This window comes from Coregonus clupeaformis, chromosome 24 (assembly GCF_020615455.1).
Source record: "Coregonus clupeaformis isolate EN_2021a chromosome 24, ASM2061545v1, whole genome shotgun sequence".
Taxonomy (NCBI): domain Eukaryota; kingdom Metazoa; phylum Chordata; class Actinopteri; order Salmoniformes; family Salmonidae; genus Coregonus; species Coregonus clupeaformis.
In genome coordinates this window covers 684,425-706,947 of record NC_059215.1, presented here as the reverse complement: position 1 = coordinate 706,947, position 22,523 = coordinate 684,425, and the positions used below count along the sequence as shown (strand labels likewise).

Here is a 22,523-nt window from a genome sequence, read left to right as displayed (position 1 = left end):
TTGATATTGTTACCCATCTACCAATCACTGCCCTTCTTGAGGCTTTCGAAAAGCTCCCTGGTCTTTGTAGTTGAATCTGTGCTTGATATTCAATACTGACTGAGGGACCTTACATATGTTGTATGTATGGGGGACAGAGGAAGGTGTAGTCATTCAAAACTCATGTCAACCCCTATTATTTCACACAGAGTGAGTCCATGTAACTTATTATGTGATTTGTTAAGCCAAATTTGACTCCTGATCTAATTTAGGCTTGCCTAAACCAAAGGGGTGAATACTTTTGCAACAACTATATTTTAGTTCTTTAATTTTTATTCATTTGTTAATATTTGTAGAATTTTCTTTTCACTTTCACATTATGGAGTATTTTGTGTATATCGATGAAGAAAATCACAATAAATCCATTTCAATCTTGGTCATGCAACAATGTGAAGCAATTCAATTCAAGGGGGGTGAATACTATACCCACAGTATGCTATCTCAACAGTAAGTTGAGACCCCGTTGTATGTTTTGCCAATTCGTAACATATCATATGAAATGGATGATGAACATCCACAAATTAATACATACCAGTGTCTAGGATTTACGAAATGCTCTGAGACCAGGTTTCCATATCAGGTGGTGTGACAGGAAGGCCCAGAAAATTGTTAAAGACTCCAGCCACCCAAGACATGGACCAGGGATGGGCAACTTTGATGGGGGTGGGGGCCACAAAAAATCTGAACTCATCACGAGGGACCGCAGTTGCTTGCTGGTCTGGGTACCCACATTCATAGCCATGGGCTAATTTACCGACTATCAGTGACTGACATAACAAGAAAAAAACTGCTGATGCACAACCACATTTCTAAATTGCACCTTGTGTTTTCTATTATTCTAACTCGCAACAGTAAGTCGAGACCTCCTCCCCAAAATAATAAAATAATATAAAAAAGTGAATTGATCAGAGGGCCTTGAAAAGGGGGGCCCCCTCTCTGCTTCCACACAGCAAGCGGTACCAGAGCAACAAGTCTGACACCAAAGGCTCCTGAACAGCTTCTATCCCCAAGCCTTAAAACTGCTAAATGGCTGACAAAATGGCTACACGGGCTATCTGCATTGACGCTTCTATTTTATTTTTGCACTGACTATGCACACTCATTACTCACTCACACACACTCACACACACACACACATACACTTAATTTGCTCTCACACACATAACACGCCACACATTCATACTGACTCTACACACACACACACACACACACACACACACACACACACACACACACACACACACACATACAATCATCATATACTGTATGCTGCTGCTACTCTGTTTATCATATATCCTCATGACTAGTCATACCTTACCCTTATACTTATCTACCCCTACCAGTATTCCTGCACATTATAAATATGGTATTGGCACTGACCCTGGAACTGACCCTTTATATTGCTCACTTTCTTGTGTTCTTTTTTGTTCTGCTTTACTTTTTTTATATAGTACTACTGATATTGATTACTTCATTGTTGGGGAAGCAAGAAAGGCATTTCACTGTACTTGTGCACATGACAATGAAACTTGAAACTCTCTCTCACTCGCTTCTCTCTCTCTGTGTCTCTCTTTCTCCCTCTCTCAGTCCTCTTAGCTGAAGTCTCTGTCTGGAGTAATTGCTTGTATGGCCATTTTGTTATTGTCAGCTCGGCAGAGATTTTGGCTGGGTCCCTCACACCGCGGCTGACTCATACAATACTTAAGGCAGCGTCCCAAATGGCACCCTATCCCCCATTAAGCCCCATAGGGCTCTGGTCAAAAGTAGTGCACTATATAAGGAATAGGGTGCCGTTTGGGACACAGAGGACTATGATTTATGTCTAGTGCTTTCCTTTGTCTCAATAGTTATGGGGGGATATACACTGAGTGTACAAAACATTATGAACACCTCCTCTTTCCATGATGTAGACTGACCAGGTGAATACAGGTGAAAGGTATGATCCCTTATTGATGTCACTTATTAAATCCACTTCAATCAGTGTAGATCAGGGCTGTCAAACTCATTCTATGGAAGTCCAAGTGTCTGCAGGTTTTTGGTTTTTCCTTTCAATTAAGACCTAGACAACCAACTCAATATTAGGAAGGTGTTCTTAATGTTCTGTACACTCAGTGTATAACACACAGAGACAAGGAACCATCTTTTATTCCCTCATCTGAGGTAGTGATACTACTCTTGTAGTGCTACTATTACTAAAATGGTGTCAGAGAAGTCATCTTTGATCTGATCATGGACATTTGAAGTGAATTGTGATTGTGAGGGATTGCAGCTGGTAGGGCATTGCAGTAAATGGTAAATAGCAGCTGCCAATAGTGACACCTGCTGGGAATGACAGGTACAATACAATATGTAGTTACAATGCATATGTGGGGTGTAGTTTGTGTGGGTATTTTGTCCAAACCTAGCCACCGTACAATGTACCTGGTACAGTCAGTTAAGGTTTCGCTAGTTCCTCAGTTGAATCGTTCCAGCCTAGCCTAGATTTCCCTAACTAGGCTGGAACAAAAGCCTGCACCGACCATGGCCCCCCAGGGCTGATGTAAAGTAAAAAATAAGTGGTATTTGTTTCCCATTTTATTTTGCTTGACATTGACAGACGTCATTGAACCATCAGCAAATACAAACAAAACCAAAGTGTCTTTTTGGCAATGCAAAGAACAGACAAATACCATAATCACTGGGTTCAAGGCTTTGATTCTGGCAATCCTTGTCCTTTCAAAATATAAATGACCTCTTGTCTCTCTGGCTCTGATTGCAGTTAAGATAAATACACCAAGATACTTATTCAACTGGTCCATACATTGTTTCCCTCATATCCAGTCTGAACGTGACCCATCACTCTTATAATGCAATTTTACAGAGGTCTGCTAATGTCAGTTCATCACAGTTCACTTCACTCAATCACTTAGCAAAATAATCAGATGCAATTATTATTAACCACACATTACCCTATGTTTACCCATATCATCCCGAAATTGTCCTGTGCAATGGTTTCGTCATTCAAGTCAGTGGCTTTCACTTTGTGATATGTGTTTGCTCTGTTAAGACAACACACGTCTGTGCCCAGCTGCATTGTGTTAAGTTGAGCTGGATGGTCTGATACCCTAGAAAAGGGGTGTTTGTCTGTAGGTTATGGTAAAATGGAGGTTATGAGTGGTGACATAGTGTCTCTATGTTGCTGCTGGTTGTAGGGGTTGAGAGTGAGAATGCTCAAAGGACACAGTGACCAGCTGCTGATGATCCCAGCCTATCATTGAGAAGTCAGTTTGATATCTTGCCACCTGTCTATAAAGTGCCTTTTCCATACCCACTTATTGTTCTGCGTTTGCTTTTTTAATGCAGCTCAAAGAAATAACACTCCATTGCACTTCACTTCAATCTCCATCCAACAAAATGAAACAAACACGATACAATCATTAAGGTTTGATATCATATTTTGGAGCAATTTGTGTTTGGATCAAAGTGGGCCATTACCAGACAAAATTAACTCAATCTTTTGATCGATGTCCAAACAACTCTCTGCAGACAAATGTTCCTTCAGTCCTGTTTGTTTGCTGGTCAAATGGTCCTATGAGTTCCAATCTTACATTTGCGGAATTTCCGCATTGCATCCTTTTACTTTGACCACTTTCTGCTTTGTAACGGCAAACTCCATCTAGGTGCTTTAAGGCGGAATTATATTGGTCATTCCCCATGCTGATACCCCAATGGCAACCATCAAGCGCTAACACTTGCAGCGTCACTGTAAATGTCATTGAAGAAGGTTAAGCAATTCAATGAAAGTAGCCATCCATATTAGCCACTCCCTTTGTCTGTCCGTCTAGAATCTAGATGTCCGTCTCCTTCAGGCCGTAGCACTCTGTGAGGTCATAGATCTGATAGCAGCTCTGCTCGGCGACATTGTTGTAAATCCCCATGGAAACTGTGTCGATCTCAGTCCTCGCCAGGGTGGGGGCCGTGACGCCTCCCTTCCCGCCCGGACCTCCCTTAATCTTATTGGACAGATTGTTCATCTTCGCCTTGAGCTGGAACGATGACTTCTGTAGCGGCGGGAACAGGCTCCACCCTTTAAAACTCAGCGAACGCCCTTTAGTACCCTTGTAGCAGTGCGAGCTCCCACACAACTCGTGGTTGATGCCGTACTCCGGCCGGTAGTCCGTCACCCTGGCATTGCCAATACCCATAGTACCCATTTCCCTGCCACCTATGCCCTGGTGGTGGTGGCCCTTGATGGCCGTGCGCCAGCGCTGGTCGTAGAAGCGCCGCAGGACCCGGCGGCGGCGGTGGCACTGGCAGCGGAGGAGGCGGGTGAAGGCGCGCTGGAACTCTTTGCTGGAGCACGGGTAGATGATGGGGTTAATGCAGCTGTTGAAGTAGCCCAGCCAGAAGATGACCTTAAAGACCATGTCAGATGGCTTCAGTGCCGGGAAGAAGGAGCCTGGGAGGGGACAGAGGACAGAGGAGAGAGGTGTTAGGATGTGTGATCATCTCTAAGATAACTTGTGTGCTAGACATTTTAATCTCTCCATTTTTAAACTTGTACTTATTGGGTGTAAGACAAGAATTGGCCTCAAATTTGATACATCTAGCTGTTTTTTCTATGCATCACCAAGACCGAATGGCAGCTTCTTCGGGTAAGGTTAAGGGGAGAGGTGTGTGTTTCTTTGTGCGTGATCTCTAATATTAAGGAAGTCTCTAGGTTTTGCTCACCTGAGTTAGAATACCTCATGATAAGCTTCAGACCATACTATTTACCTAGAGAGTTTTCATCTATATTTTTCGTAGCTGTCTATTTACCACCACAAACTGATGCTGGCACTAAGACTGCACTCAACGAGCTGCATAGGGCCATAAACAAACAGGAAAATGCACATCCAGAGGCGGCGCCCCTAGTGGCCTGTGATTTTAATGCAGGGAATCTGAAAAACTGTCTTACCTAATTTTTTCCAGCATGTCCTCTGTGCAACTAGAGGGGAAAAACTCTAGATTACCTTTATTCTACACACATAAATGCATACAAAGCTCTCCCTCGTCCTCCATTTGGCAAATCCGACCATAACTCCATCCTCCTGATTCCTGCTTACAAACAGGAAGTACTAGTGACACACGCGCTCAATACAGAAGTGGTCTGATGAAGTGGATGTTAAGCTAGAAGACTGTTTCACTAGCACAGACTGGAATATGTTCCGGGATTCATCTGATAACATTGAGGAGTTTACCACATAAGTCACTGGCTTCATTAGTAAGTGCATCGACGACATCGTCCCCCATGTACATATCCCAGGCAGAAGCCATGGATTACAGGCAACATCCACACTGAGCTAAAGGCTAGAGCTGCCGCTTTAAAGTAGCGGGACACTAATCCGTATGCTTATAAGAAATCCCACTACAACCTCCGACAAGCCATCAAACAGTCAAAACGTCAATACAGAACTAAGATCGAATCCTACTATGCCGGCTCTGATGCTTGTCAGATGTGGCAGGGCTTGCAAACTATCACGGATTACAAAGGGAAACTCAGCCGCGAGCTGCTCGGTGACGCGAGCCTACCAGACAAGCTAAATTCCTTCTATGCTCGCGTCGAGACAAGCAACAGTGAACCGTACCTGAGAGCACCAGCTGTTCCGGACGACTGTGTGATCTCGCTATCTGTAGCCGATGTGAGTAAGACCTTTAAACAGGTTAACATTCACAAGGCCACAGGGCCAGACAGATTACCAGGACGCATGCTCAGAGCATGTGCTGACTAGCTGGCAAGTGTCTTCACTGACATTTTCAACCTCTCCCTGACCCAGTCTGTAATACCTACATGTTTCAAGCAGACCAACATAGTCCCTGTGCCCAAGAACGCCAAGGAAACCTGTCTAAATGACTAAAGCCCCGTAGCACTCACATCTGTAGCCATGAAATGCTTTGAAAGCCTGGCCATGGCTCACATCAACAACATCACCCCAGACACCCTGGACCCACTCCAATTCACATAGCGCCCCAACAGATCCACAGATGACTCAATCTCTATTGCACTCTACACTGCCCTCACCTACCTGGACAAGAGGAACACCTACGTGAGAATGTTGTTCATTGACTATAGCTCAGCGTATTTCCCTCCAAGCTCATCGCTAAGCTCAGGACACTGGGACTGAACAACTCCCTCTGCAACTGGATCCTGGACTTCCTGACGGGCCACTCCCAAGTGGTGAGGGTGAGCAACAACACATCCACCACGCTGACCCTAAAAACAGAGTCGCCTCAGGGGTGCGTGCAGAGCCCCCCTGTACTCCCTGTTCACCAACGACTGTGTGGCCGCGTACGACTCCAACACCATCATTAAATTAGCTGACGACACAAGGGTGGTTGGCATGATCACTGAAGGTGATGAGACAGCCTATATGGAGGAGGTCAGTGACCTGGTACTGTGCTGCCAGGACAACAACATCTCCCTCAAAGTCAGCAAGACAAAGGAGCTGATCATGGACCACAGGAAACGGAGGGCCAAGCACGCCCCCATTCACATTGACAGGGCTGTAGTGGAGCGGGTCGAGAGCTTCAAGTTCCTCGGTGTCCACATCACTAAGGAATTATCATGGGTCACTCACACCAACACAGTCGTGAAGAATCAAATCATATCAAATCAAATTGTATTTGTCACATGCACCGAATACAACAAGTGTAGACCTTACTGTGAAATGCTTACTTAAAAGCCCTTAACCAACAATGCAGTTTTAAGAAAATAAGAGTTAAGAAAAGATTTACTAAATAAAAATAAAGTTGGCCAATAGGACGGATAAAAAAAGTTACACAATAAAATCACAATAACGAGGCTATATACAGGGGGTACCAGTAATGAGTCAATGTGCGGGGATACAGGTTAGTCGAGGTCATTGAGGTATGTACATTTTTTACATTTTTTACATTTTAGTCATTTTAGCAGACGCTCTTATCCAGAGCGACTTACAGTTAGTGAGTGCATACATTACATGTTTATTTTTTGTTATTATTATTTTTTAATACTAGCCCCCCGTGGGAAATGAACCCACAACCCTGGCGTTGCAAACACCATGCTCTACCAACTGAGCTACATCCCTGCCGGCCGTTCCCTCCCCTACCCTGGACGACGCTGGGCCAATTGTGCGCCGCCCATGAGTCTCCCGGTCGCGGTCAATGCAAATAGTCCGGGTAGCCATTTTATTAATTGTTCAGCAGTCTTATGGCTTGGGGGTAGAAGCTGTTAAGGAGCCTTTTGGACCTAGATATGGCGCTCCAGTACCGCTTGCCGTGCGGTAGCAGAGAGAACAGACTATGACTAGGATGGCTGGAGTCTTTGGCAATTGTTTGGGCCTTCCTCTGACACAACCTGGCATAGAGGTCCTGGGTGGCAGGAAGCTTGGCCCCAGTGATGTACTGGGCCCTACGCACTACCCTCTGTAGCACCTTCTGGTCGGATGCCAGCAGTTGCCATTACAGGCGGTAATGCAACTAGTCAGGATGCTCTGGATGGTGCAGCTGTATAACTTTTTGAGGATCTGGGGACCCATGGCAAATCTTTTCAGTCTCCTTAGGGGTAATAGGCATTGTCGTGCCCTCTTCAAGACTGTCTTGGTGTGTTTGGACCATGATAGTTTGTTGGTGATGTGGGTACCAAGGAACTTGAAGCTCCTGACCCGCTCCACTACAGCCCCATTGATGAGAAAGGGGGCGTGCTCGGCCTTCCTTTTCCTGTAGTCCATGTTCAGCTCCTTTGTCTTGCTCATGTTGAGGGAGAGGTTGTTGTCCTGGCACCACACTGCCAGGTCTCTGACCTCCTGTCTCATCGTTGTCGGTGATCAGGCCTACCACCGTTGTGTCATCGGCAAACTTAATGATGGTGTTGGAGTCGTTCTTGGCCACGCAGTCGTTGGTGAACAGGGTGTACAGGAGGAGACTAAGCACGCACCCCTGAGGAGCCCACGTGTTGAGGATCAGCGTGGCAGATGTGTTGTTGCCTACCCTTACCACCTGGGGTAATCAGTCTGGCCCAGCAGCCATGTGAATGTTGACCTGGTTAAAGGTCTTACTCACATCGGCTACGGAGAGCGTGATCACACAGTCGTCTGGAACAGCTGGTGCTCTCATGCATGCTTCAGTGTTGCTTGCCTCGAAGCGAGCATAGAAGGCATTTAGCTTGTCTGGTAGGCTCGCATCAATGGGCAGCTCGTGGCTGGGTTTCTCTTTGTAATCCGTAACAGTTTGCAAGCCCTGCCACGTCTGTCACGACTTCCTCTGAAGCTGCCTCCTCTCCTTGTTCGGGCAGGCTTCGGCGTTCGTCGTCACCGGCCTTCTAGCCACTGCCGCTCCTCTTCTCATCATTCCATTTGTTTTGTCTTGTTTATTACACACACCTGGTTCATATCCCCTCATAAGTACCTGTATAAGTGTTCCCTCTGCCCCCTTGTCTTTGTGTGTGATTGTTTATTGTAGAGGATATTATAGCTCGGTACCGCTTTTATCAAATAAACCATTTATTCCGTGATTTACTCTCCTGCGCCTGACTCCGTCCTCACGGAGTCACCCGCTACACCGTCCGACAAGCGTCAGAGCCGGTGTAGTAGGATTCAATCTTAGTCCTGTATTGATCCTTTGCCTGTTTGATGGTTCGTCTGAGGGCATAGCAGGATTTCTTATAAGCATCCGGATTAGTGTCCTGCTCCTTGAAAATGGCAGCTCTAGCCTTTAGCTCAGTGCTGATGTTGCCTGTAATCCATGGCTTCTGGTTGGTATATGTACATATGGTCACTGTGGGGACGACGTCATCTATGCACTTATTGATGAAGCCGGTGACTGATGTGATATACTCCTCAATGCCATCGGATAAATCCCGGAACATATTCCAGTATGTGCTAGCAAAACAGTCCTGTAGCATCCGCGTCATCTGACCACTTCCGTATTGAGCGAGTCACTGGTACTTCTTGCTTTAGTTTTTGCTTGTAAGCAGGAATCAGGAGGATGGAACTCTGGTCAATTTAGCCAAATGGAGGGCGAGGGAGAACTTTGTACGCATCTCTGTGTGTTGAGTAAAGGTGGTCTAGAGTTTTTTTTCTCTGGTTGCACATGTAACGTGCTGGTAGAAATGAGGTAAAACTGATTAAAGTTTTCCTGCATTAAAGTCCCCGGCTACTAGGAGGCATTTTCTTGTTTGCTTTTGGCGTTACACAGCTCGTTGAGTGCGGTTTTAGTGCCAGCACCGGTTTGTGGTGGTAAATAGACAGCTACAAAAAATATTGATGCAAACTCTCTTGGTAGGTAGTGTGGTCTACAGCTTATCATGAGGTACTCTACCTCAGGCGAGCAAAACCTTGAGACATCCTTAATATTAAAGATCGCACACCAGCTGTTATTGACAAATAGACACAGACCACCACTCCTCGTCTTTCCATAAGTAGCTGTCTTGCCGATGCACAGAAATCCCAGCCAAATGTATATTATTCATGTCGTCGTTCAGCCACGACTCGGTGAAACATAAGATATTACAGTTTTTTATGTCCCGTTGGTAGGATAGTCTTGAATGGAGCTTATCCAGTTTATTCTCCAGTGATTGCACATTGGCCAATAGGACGGATGGCAGTGGCGGGTTACTCACTCGCCGCCAAATTCTCACAAGGCACCCGGGTCTGCGGCCTCTGTATCTCAGTTTCCTCTTCATGCGAATGACAGGGATTTGGGCCTGGTCCGGGAGCAGCAGTAAATCCTTCGCGACAGACTCATTAAAGAAAAATCTTCGTCCAGTTCGAGGTGAGTAATCGCTGTTCGGATATCCAGAAGTTATTTTCGGTCATAAGAGACGGTAGCAGAAACATTTTGTACAAATAAGTTACAAAAAACTATGTGAAAAAACACACAAAATAACACCATTGTCTGTCATCTTTAACAGACAACTATTTTTATATACCAGACGTCCAATCAGTGCCGATGTTGCCCTGTGCATATTTGATGCTTCAGTGGAGAGGAATGCTAGGTACAGCCCCCACGTCCCTAATCTCATCTCATCTGACTGGCCCTCCTTTCCCTCATCTCTCCTTGCCCTGGCCTGACCCCTCTCCTTAGGGACTTGGGGGCAGTTTAGTTTAGATTGGAGCTGACATGGCACACTTGCACACACGCACACACACACGTTTGTTTTACTATCCTTGTGGGGTCCAAACAATTGATTCCCATTCAAAATCCAATTTTCCCTAACCCCTAACCCTAAACCTAACCCTAATGCTTAACCTAGCCTTAACCTTAAAGGGAAATGTCACAATTTTCAACTTCATATTCATACTCTCAAGCACCACCCCAACATCAACATATGTGAAATTGGAGCGTTTCTATGTTTTGTACTAAAAAAGATGGAAGTGTTTCCAATGACATCATCAACCAATTCGTAGACAATTAGTAGGCAATTAATTAGTAGGCAATGCCTACTCATAATTGGTTAAAATCACATAATGCACACTGATGTCATTGGAAACACATTGTTTTTACTACAAACATAGAAACGCACCATTTTCACGTATGTTGATGTTGTGGTGGTGCTGGAGATTATGAATATGAAGTTGAAAATTGTTGAAAATGTCCTTTAACCCTAACCTTAACTCCTAACCCTAAACCTAACCCCTAACCCTAATTCTAACCCTAACCAGGGGTGAAAGTAGGATTTGTTTCTTCCCGGAATGGGACCTCCTATATGTGCACACACTTGCATGTTTTTTTAATGCTCCTAATCATTGAATTACATATAGAATCCCTATTAATTCAATAGGATCTCTGTGGGCCTAGTCAAAATGTATTACCTTTTATTGTGGCATTAACACAACCAGTCATGTTTTCATCTGATTGTCAAACAATCACTTCAAAGGGATCCTTTACTAGGCTACCCACGTACGTTCATCCACTCGCAACATATTTCCAGCCTCCAAACAGTGGTGAATGGAAAGAGACATCTGTTACACAAAACACCAAAGAGTGTAATGACATTTGGCAATTGTCATTAGGCCAGAATTTATGCGTCCACTGCTGTCCGCGCACGCCTCGGTGTCGGCCGCTCGTCTCTGCCTTGGTGAAATGTACGTGTTCTTGTCGAACCACAACTCATTTTGGAGCGTAGGCTATACCACACATTTCCATGTACATTCGTACATTTTTCATGCCGCTTACATGATAAAAAGTGGTGTAATAGCCTACAGTTTCCTTGACATTTTGATTTAATTATTGTGATAGGCTTGTGTTTTACCTGTACGGCGTACATACACTATTTATTTTGCCGGGACGCCGTACTGGACCGTACTGCCTTTCTTTTACCCCTGACCCTAACCTTAATTGTAACCCTAACCCTAAATCTAGCCTAAAATAGCCTTTTTCCTTGTGGGGACAGGTGAAATGTCCCCACTTATCCACATTTTCCTTGTTTTACTATCCTTGTGAGGAAAACACACACACAGTTGTCATCCCCTTCTCACCCCCAGACGCCAGTGAGCAATTGCCAACGTTGCACCGGCTTCACAGCCACTATATCAGTATGAAAGCTATAAACAGCGAAAGAGAGGGACACTTGCAAATAGAGAGAAAGGGAGGGAGCGCAGTAGGGGAAGGGAGCTTTAACAACCTGACATAGGGTCACAACAGGCCCCCTCTCTTGGCCAGTATGCCGATAATTTGGGGGCAATCAGGTCTCTGAGATGAAAGCGTGTTCCTTTGGACAAGATGGGTGTGTGTGTGCATGCTTGTGTGTGTACAATGGGTAATTGGTGTGTCTGCTTGTGCTTGTGTGTAATGGGTAATTGGTGTGCTAGTGTTGCTCTGAGGAACCCATCACCACCAAGCAGGATGTTTGGGGCATTACTGTACATAACTATCCATTTAAAGAACCAGACAACCCCCTGTGACCCCCTGTGTGGGGTATGACTGATGACACCATTATAGACTACTGTACTGTTGTTGGATGTATAGGGCCCATTAGGCTACTACTGTACTGTTGTTAGAAAGGGCCCAATAGGGGCCCCACAGGAAGCCTCAGTATCATTAGGTGGGTGATGTAGACAGAGTGAAACTAACTGGTGGTTTATTGTTTGAGGCTTGCTGTGTTTTTCCTCATTATTAGTGTTTTGTACTTTATGTGGAAGGCTGATGATGAAACAAAGGTAGAACTACCAGTGTGTTGTATACAGTACATCCCATTTTCTGCCACTTTTTGGGAAATAGACGATAGTTCAAAGACTGTTAAAAATCTTTAAAATCTGTTTGCTGTGATTGAGCTTGCCTGGCGCAATGGAACCAATGAAATAGTCCCTAAAGTGTGAGCCGTCTGGCACTCCAGGCAGACTCAAGCGAACGTTCAAGTATTTGTAAGGATTTCAAACCCAGGTCTGTTGTGCATACGGTACACACAGATGCATTATTCACACTCACATACACACACTTTTAACTTTGCCGCATGGGGTATGTGACATATAAACAACTCTGTACCCTCCTTCCCCTAGTCTGCCCTCATCTGCCCAGTTTGAGATTGGCTTTCATCTGGTGTGGAGCTAGGAATCGTGTTTCAAGAATGAGTCACGCCAATTTACATCTGCCAGAAGGAGAGATTTATGTCCCTTTGGTCCTGTTCTTCCCAAAGGCTTCACTGCTGACTCGTTCAACACAACAACACAGTATTAAAATGAACTATCAGACACAAGGCATCATTGAAAAAGTAGTTGTGTATTGATTCTAATTGGCAAAAAGACATCAACTTTGAGCGATGACTTCCGATTATAGACACAAGTCATATGCTACTTAGGAAGTGCCTGGATTGATTTGGCTTGCTGCCTTGACACATCGCTGCTGTTGCCATGACCACATCAGCAGCGGGAGATGAATAACTACTTTATTGTACTTTAGCTGCTTTTAGGAGATTACAGAGTCTCTTTAATGTGGAGCTTCTCTGTCAAGAAGATGTTTTGTTTTAGTCTTTTGTGAGGATATGGTTTTGAAAAGTTCAGTTGTGAGAGTTTAACAGTCCCCAGAGTCCCAGCCTTACAGTGCCTTCAGAAAGTAGTCTTACTTATTGCACATTTTGTTGTCTTACAGTCTGAATTCAAAATGGATTAAATATTACTTTTTTCTCGCCCATCTATATACAGTACCCCATAATGACAAAGGGAAACTATGTTTTTAGAAATGTTTGCAAATTTATTGAAAATTAAATAAAGAAATATCTAATTTACATAAGTATTCACACCCCTGAGTCAATACATGTTAGAATCACAATTGGCAGCAATTACAGCTGTGAGTCTTTCTGGCTAAATTACCAAGAGCTTTGCACACCTGGATTAAAATTCTTCAAGCTCTGTCAAGTTGGTTGTTGATCATTGCTAGACAGCCATTTTCAAGCCTTGCCATCGATTTTCAAGCAGATTTAAGTCAAAACTGTAACTAGGCCACTCAGGAACATTCAATGTCGTCTTGGTAAGCAACTCCAGTGTATATTTGGCCTTGTGTTTTAGGTTATGGCCCTCCTGAAAGGTGAATTTGAATTTACTTTAGTGCCTTATTGCAAACAGGATGCATGTTTTGGAATACTTTTATTCTGTACAGACTTCCTTCTTTTCAATCTGTCATTTAGGTTAGTATTGTGGAGTAACTACAATGTTGTTGATCCATCCTCCGTTTTCTCCTATCATAGCCTTTAAACTGTAACTGTTTTAAAGTCACGGTGAAATCCCTGAGTGGTTTCCTTCCTCTCCGGCAACTGAGTTAGGAAGGACGCCTGTATCTTTGTAGTGACTGGGTGTATTGATACACCATCCAAAGTGTAATTAATAACTTCACCATGCTCAAAGGGATTATATTCAATGTCTGCTTTTTCTTTTTTACCCATCTACCAATAGGTGCCTTTCTTTGCTTGGCAGTGGATCATCTTTGTGGTTGAATCTGTGTTTGAAATTCACTACTCAACTGACGGACCTTACAACTAATTGTATGTGTGAGGTACAGAGATGAGTTAGTCATTCAAAGATTATGTTGAACACTATTATTGCACACAGAGTGAGTCCATGCAACTTATGTGACTTGTTAAGCAAATGTTTACTCCTGAACATATTTAAGCTTGCCATAACAAAGGGGTTGAATACTTATTGACTCAAGACATTTCTAAAAACATAATTCCACTCGGATATTATGGGGTATTGTGTGTAGGCCAGTGACAAAAAATCCTAATTTTATCCATTTTAAATTCAGGCTGTAACACAACAGAATGTGGAAAAAGTCAAGAGGTGTGAATACTTTCTGAAGGCACTGTATACATAAACTCAAGCAACAAATTGAATGCTTTGAAAAATGCAGGTTTTTAAACTTTTAAGTATGTGAGGAGCTGGTGATGTCTCAGTGGTAATATTCCCACTTCCAGGAGAAACACTGTAATACTTAGAACCAGCAGATATAATGCATTATGATACAGTTATAATGCATTGTAAGACTTATAATGGCTCATACATGCTTACAAAAAGTTATAAAGCATTATAACGGCAGGTTTTAAGTTAAGTGTTACAGGAAACTATTCTGTATGTCAGCCATTTCTAATATGCAAATGAGCTACCTGTCAATCAACTGCGGTGTAGTGTTGGGGGAGAGGATTACTTCATTGAAGAGGACACTCAAAGTAAAGGTCATTGTTCTATGAATCTATGCTTTGTAACTGAAACCTTCAGTTGAGAGGGCTACAATGGACTGTGCAACAGTGTAATGAGTGTTGTGTGAGTGTTGTGCAAGCTTTGACAGGCGCCACTCACTCAGAGTGAGTCACGTACAGGTCTGGCCGATGGATCTGGCTGGGCCATATGATACTTACTTTGAATACTAACTTCCTGTTTTTACTTACACTTACTGTAAGCCTTTATAGGGTATGCATTTTCAAAAGAGCATTACAGGTATAGCTCAACCAAATTAGAAAATGTCATTGTTTTTCTTACTCCTGTAAGCAGTCTATGAACAAGGTAACACAGCAGTCCATGTCCATAGACCGCTTACACATGGTAGGGAAACCATTTTGTAATTTGGATGAAGTATCCCTTTAAGTCTGTCTTATGGTGTGTTAAAGGTGAGTTATATGATGCTTGGTCCAGACTAGTGACGTTGGATGTCCTATAGAGATGTGGCTAAGAAAAGCACAAGAGGACATAGTAGGACACACTCTGATTCAACATTCTCTTTTCACTTGGTTGGTTTCTGGCAATAGCGGCCCATTATGAATCAGAGTGAACAGATGAGTGCCACAGAGAAAGGAGTTGATTGTAAAAGTGCTTAGAAGTGCTAAGAAGCCTCATTCTCTGTGCAAACTGACATATATCCTCTAAGGGTAACACCCATTTGGATGTACAAAACATTTATGTAAGAATAATTATTATTGCATCTGATAGGCCTACAACAGGTTGTATATTGGACCAACATTGGGGAAAATGCAAAACCATGGAAAATTAGACCAACATTGATCACTATATATATAGCCAAGGGGGAAGTGTAAAACTATGCTTACAGAGGTATTCTATTGGTGGACACAACCTGCAAAATTGGACAAGCCATCACAATTTGTCTTCTTTCAAATAGATGATGAGAGAAACAAATGGTAAAGCCCCTCTCGCTATTGGCCAAAGTATTCTCAGAACCTATCAAGAATGTGAAGTGAAAAAAAAAGCCCTCAAAAATAACATCGTGCAGGCCTGTTTTTCCTGATCTAATTATTTCCTTTGGCAAAGCAGAGCTCCCTTTGCCCCCTCCCCCCACCACGGGTATGGGGATATTCTCAGTGGCATCATGGGAAAAAAGCACAATAACATATTAGTCATGGGGTATGTCCCAAATGGCATCCTATTCCCTATATAGCGTACTACTTTTGACCCATATGGCTCTGGTCAAATTAGTGCACTATGTAGGAAATGGGGTGCCATTTGGGACGAATCCATACAGTAGTCTCGTTTTGCTTGGAGTCAAAGGCCTCCTTCCTTACAGCATCAATGTCCTCAATAACATTTTGATAGTGGTGCTGAGGCCATCATCAGATGCCTTTGTAACAATCAGAACCGATACGTAACTACAGTTTCAGGTTAAGTACAACGTTTCTGTTCTGTTTGTAAAAGTATTGAGTTCGGATATCTATATGGTTAGAGTTGTATTACTAATGTTTATAATGCCTCGGAGCGTGGTATGCTATCCTGTGTATCCTTTATCAAAGGTTTTGTCACATTACTGTACACATTGCACAATGCATATAATATAGATAGCATTGAGGAGTACGCCACATCAGTCACTGGCTTCATCAATAAGTGCATCGATGACGTCATCCCTACAGTGACCGTACGTACATACCCCAACCAGAAACCATGGATTACAGGCAACATCCGAACTGAGCTAAAGGCTGGAGCTGCCGCTTTCAAGGAGCGGGACACTAACCCGGACACTTATAAGAAATCCCGCTATGCCCTCCGATGAAACATCAAACAGGCAAAGAGTCAATACAGGACTAAGATTGAATCATACTACACCGGCTCTGACGCTTGTCGGATGTGGCAGGGCTTGAAAGCTATTACAGACTACAAAGGGAAGCACAGCCGCGAGCTGCCCAGTGACACAAGCCTACCAGACGAGCTAAATCAATCTATGCTCGCTTCGAGGCAAGCAATACTGAAGCATGCATGAGAGCACCAGCTGTTCTGGATGATTATGTGATCACGCTCTCTGTAGCCGATGTTAGTAAGACTTTAAAGCAGGTCAACAATCACAAGGCCGCAGGGCCAGACAGATTACCAGGACGTGTACTCCGAGCATGTGCTGACCAACTGGCAAGTGTCTTCACTGACATTTTCAACCTCTCCCTGACTGAGTCTGTAATACCAACATGTTTCAAGCAGACCACCATAGTCCCTGTGCCCAAGGACACTAAGATAACCTGCCTAAATGACTACCAACCCGTAGCACTCATGTCTGTAGCCATGAAGTGCTTTGAAAGGCTGGTCATGGCTCACATCAACACCATTATCCCAGAAACCCTAGACCCACTCCAATTTGCATATGGCCCCAACAGATCCACAGATGATGCAATCTCTATTGCACTCCACACTGCCCTTTCCCACCTGGACAAGAGGAACACCTACGTGAGTGTCACGACTTCCGCCGAGGCTGCCCCCCCTCCTGGTTCAGGCAGGCTTCGGCGTTCGTCGTCACCGGAGTACTAGCTACTGCCGATCCCATTCTCATCACTCCACTTGTCATGTCTTGTCAACCACACACACTTGGTGCTCATTCCCCTAATTAGTATGTGTATAAGTGTTCCCTCTGTTCCCCTTGTCTTTGTGAATGATTGTTTTGTTGTGAGAGCGTGTAGCTCGGTTGAGCTACATTTCACTGTGTTATTTGCCAAGGTGGATGTTTTCCCTTGTACAGTGTCGTTTGACGCTTGGGGCGTTTGATTTATGCAAACGGATTAAACTCTGGACTTCGGTATTTTACCTCCTGCGCCTGACTCCTTATTTCACACCTCGTCACAGTGAGAATGCTATTAATTGACTACAGCTCAGCGTTCAACACCATAGTGCCCTCAAAGCTCATCACTAAGCTAAGGATCCTGGGACTAAACACCTCCCTCTGCAACTGGATCCTGGACTTCCTGACGGGCTGCCCCAGGTGCTAAGGGTAGGTAACAACACATCTGCCACGCTGATCCTCAACACGGGGGCCCCTCAGGGGTGCGTGCTCAGTCCCCTCCTGTACTCCCTGTTCACCCATGACTGCATGGCCAGGCACGACTCCAACACCATCATTACGTTTGCAGACGACACAACAGTGGTAGGCCTGATCACCGACAACGATGAGACAGCCTATAGGGAGGAGGTCAGAGACCTAGCCGTGTGGTGCCAGGATAACAAGCTCTCCCTCAATGTGATCAAGACAAAGGAGATGATTGTGGACTACAGGAAAAAAAAAGAGGACTGAGCACGCCCCCATTCTCATTGACGGGGCTGTAGTGGAACAGGTTGAGAGATTCAAGTTCCTTGGTGTACACATCACCAACGAACTATTATGGTCCAAACACACCAAGACAGTCGTGAAGAGGGCACGACAAAGTCTATTCACCCTCAGGAGACTGTAAACATTTGGCATGGGTCCTCAGATCCTCAAAACGTTCTACAGCTGCACCATCGAGAGCATCCTGACTGGTTGCATCACCGCCTGGTATGGCAACTGCTCGGCCTCCGACCGCAAGGCACTACAGAGGGTAGTGCGTACGGCCCAGTACATCACTGGGGCCAAACTTCCTGCCATCCAGGACCTCTATACCAGGCGGTGTCAGAGGAAGGCCCTAAAAATTGTCAAAGACTCCAGCCACCGCACGGCAAGCGGTACCGGAGTGCCAAGTCTAGGTCCAAAAGGTTTCTCAACAGCTTCTACCCCCAAGAAGCTACAAGTCATAAGACCCCTGAACAGCTAATCATGGCTACCCGGACAATTTGCGGTGCCCCCCCACCCCCACCCCGTCCCCCTTTTTTACTCTGCTGCTACTCTGTTTATTATTTATGCATAGTCACTTTAACTCTACCCATATGTACATATTACCTCAATTACCTCGACTAGCCGGTTCCCCCGCAAATTGATTCTGCACCGGTACTGTATATAGCCTCCCTACTGTTATTTTATTTTACTGCTGCTCTTTAGTTATTTGCTTTTATTTTTTTTGCCTAACACTTTTTTTTTCTTTTTTTTACTTTGCATTGTTGGTTAAGGGCTTGTAAGTAAGCATTTCACTGTAATGTCTACACCTGTTGTATTCGGCGCATCTGGCAAATAAAATATGATTTGATTTGATTATATATGACTAGTTTATCTCCTTAAGGTAGAGACATTACAGCCTCAAAATGTCTTGTTTGTTTTGTTCCTCGGCTTTAACAGCACACAGCACACAGACCCAAAGTTTTTATTTTTCTCCATTTTAAATTAGACCTATGGACAGCACTGACATTTTGTTTATAGGAAAAGTCAAACGTTGGGCTGACTGTATTCGATAATTTTCTGTGCTGTCAGTCTGTCGCAGTTTCTACACCACATTAACACTGACATTCCTACAGCGATAAGGCTCGTAGAAGAAGTGTAAAACATTATCTCTTTTGAGCTGCTCTGCATTCCTAGAATTTTAAAGATTTTGGTAACTTTTTAAGGCTGTGTGTGAGTGTGTTTGTGTATGTGTGTGTTTGCATGTGCGTTTGTGTGTTCGGACAAATGCTAAAGCTTGTGTTCCAACACAAATAGATGTGTCATGGGCACTGGAGCCACAGAAATGGAGTCATGAGCACCAGAAGAGCCACATTTCTTTAGCCTAAGATAATGACAATGGCTTCAGTGGTTGCTTATCGTGGATTTAATGTTGTGCCCTGAATGAACTGTCTTGGTAGTTGCCTTCCTCGCTCTATGCACTATCAAGAGGTTATCAAGCCATGTTTTTCCCTTTGTTCTACCAAGACATTGCATGCAAAGGCTAACTCAGAGACATGAAGAGGAAAGGCAGAGAAGTTTTGAGAGAGAAGGGGGGGGTGAGAACAAAAGAATGAGAGGGGTATTGTACGTGTGGAATGGTGCCATCTTTACCTCCTCCCTTCCCCCTCATCCTTTTTCTTCCCCCCATCCTGGCTGTTGGGCGTGTGTTGTTGGGACTCTGGAAAGAAGGGGGGAGGGGGGGGGCAAACCCCCCACTCTAACGAAGCTCAATTACAGCTGTCATAAGGGAAGTGGACCATTGGGTTCCTGGGGTCAGCGGGCTGAATACCGCATTTAGAATTACCCATCTATCTTAATAGTGGAGATGAAATGTAAACATCCTTGTTTCACTTTCTAAATAGTGCACTTGGAATATGTAAACATAAGCACAGTGATAGAGATGTATAACTTTAAAGTAATTGAATCGGGGTTGGGGAGCTGGGGCTGGGGGGCTGGGGGGGGCTGCAGCTAGCTTGGCACAAGTAGCAGAGCGTGCTGGCTGGGGCCAAGCCAGGAGATGCTATCAGCCAACCAACAGCCAAGTACACACAATAACATTCCGGGGGATTGGAGGAAATTAGGAAGTTCTATGGAACTCAAGTTGATTAGTAGGCATAGTATGTTATGTGTAGGCTTATACAAAACAACGAGGCTGTGGTGGCTTGCGCTGTATGAGAAGAATGTTACAAACATTGGTCCATTGACACAGAAATCCCCAATGGTTTTAAACACACTTTTCTGGCTAAACCTAACACCTGTGGTGGGAAAAGGATTTCCCATTATAGAAAGCCCTATTGCAAAGTTAGTTGTTGTTGACTCTCAGAGGCAGAGTACATCTTCTAAAAGATGCCTCCCTCTCTAAACTCTATGGTGCGTGACTAAACTCCCCAATTGTTCCAAAAAGCAACGTTTGCCAGAATATCGCTATTAGAATTACCCATCTCTAAAATCTTTTGTCTGTCTTGGGGGCACAGTCCATTTGTTCTATCGTTCTGTTAAGAGTATAGAACTGCGGCCAAAAATGTGAGCGCTGGGTGGAACTGGTTTTCTAATGAAGTGGTGCTGGCCATCTTTCTGCTTTTGAATGATTTCCTGATACATACTGTAAATAATGCATGAGAAAGGATGAGGTATAGAGTGTGTGTGAGCGTGTGTGTGTACCAGTGGAGGCTCCTCAGAGGAGGACGGGAAGGACCGTACTCTTCATTGAATTTCATAAAAATAAAAGTTTTAAAACATTTTAAAACGTATCCTTTTTAGATGGAACTATACTAAATATATTCACGTCATCAAATAATTGATTAAAACACACTGTTTTGCAATGAAGGTCTAAAGTAGCCTCAACAGCACTGTATGGTAGCACCATGGTGTAGCCAGAGGACAGCTAGCTTCCGTCCTCTTCTGGGTACATAGACTTCAATACAAAACCTAGGAGGCTCATGGTTCTCACCTCCTTCCATAGACTTACACAGTAATTATGACAACTTCCAGAGGACATCCTTCAACCTATCAGAGCTCTTGCAGCATGAACTGACATGTTGTCCACCCAATCAAAGGATCGAATAATGAATCTATTACTGAAAGCATAAGCTACAGCTAGATAGCACTGCAGTGCATAAAATATAGAGAGTAGTTGACTCCAAGAGAGAGAAAGACAATAGTTGAACTCTTCCAAAATGAAGGAGAAGCAATTACTTAGCTAGCAAATGCAGCTAGCTTGTTTAGCCTACTCAAACACCCTGCTCAAACAGAGGGATGCTATGTTAGCTAGCTGGCTACACTGGAACTTTTCCAAGTCAAGGTAAGCTTTTGGTTTTACTAATTTATTGCCCCCGGGGCCTGACGGTGTAAGTTCTAAACTGCTCACTGACTGTACACTGTAATGTTACTGCATGATTGTAGCGGGTTTACGAACGCGTTAGTTCTATTAGCTATGTTGACTATGACTTTACTTTCGCTAATTTAAGTGATGATACCTGAGAAGCTGGGGTTTGGAGGATATAAAGGTGTTGTTAGGCCCAAGACGAAGTCGAGGTCCAAACACTGGCTTCGAGGGCATTATCACTTTTATACAACGGGTTACCAACATATTCAAATGATTGACATTTTTCCTTAAAAACGTTATTTTTATGAATGTATTCACACTATTTCATCCTTCCACAAGATATAGTTCTGACACAAATCTAGGGTTGCTACCTATGCCGGCTGGTCATTCGTTCTATCGGTTCAGTTGCCAGAGATGCGACCTAGTCGTTCAGTCTTTTTGTTCTGTGTCTATGGACGCAACCCTGTCGTTCATTCTAAATGTTCCATTGCCATACTGGCTGGCAACGTTCTTATCCCTTGCTTGCTAGCTAGCCAACTTTGGCTAACTTACATTCACTTTAAAAAGTGCAGACAGAATAACAGCAAAGTAGCTGCATTTGCATTTGTTTAAGCTGTTTTCTAGTGACATTTATTTGGATACATCCATAACAATGACCTAATGAGGTGCTATTTCGCCTGGCATAGAAAATATGCTCACTTGTTAGGACACTTATTCAGAGGAGCTAGCCAACAACACAGCTAACACAATCACTTCAAACTGAAGCTGGAAAGACTACAAACTAGCTACATGTTTCATTTGACCTTTTTTAAATTGACATTTCTTTGAATACAGTGCATTCGGGAAAGTATTCAGACCCCTTGACTTTTTCCACATTTTGTTATGTTACAGCCTTATTCTAAAATGGATTAAATAAAACATTTCCTCTACACACAATACCCCATAATGACAAACCAAAAACTGGTTTTTATAAATTTTTGCAAATGTATAATAAAATTAAAACTGAAATACCTTATTTACATAATTAAGCTCAGGTGCATCCTGTTTCCATTGATCATCCTTGAGATGTTTCTACAACTTGATTGGAGTCCACCTGTGGTAAATTCAATTGATTGGACATGATTTGGAAAGACACACACCTGTC

The 22,523-nt window shown here is 43.8% G+C and overlaps 1 protein-coding gene across 1 annotated transcript in view; it reads right to left on the bottom strand.

Moving 5' to 3' along the window:
- Positions 1-2,607: 2,607 nt before the first annotated feature.
- adra1d (adrenoceptor alpha 1D) overlaps positions 2,608-22,523 on the bottom strand; it is a 29,003-nt gene continuing 9,087 nt past the window's right edge. Inside the window, exon 2 of the mRNA XM_041843218.2 lies at positions 2,608-4,477. Within this exon, the coding sequence (XP_041699152.1) occupies positions 3,867-4,477 (611 nt within the window). The 3' untranslated portion in view covers positions 2,608-3,866. The remainder of the gene's footprint in view (positions 4,478-22,523) is intronic.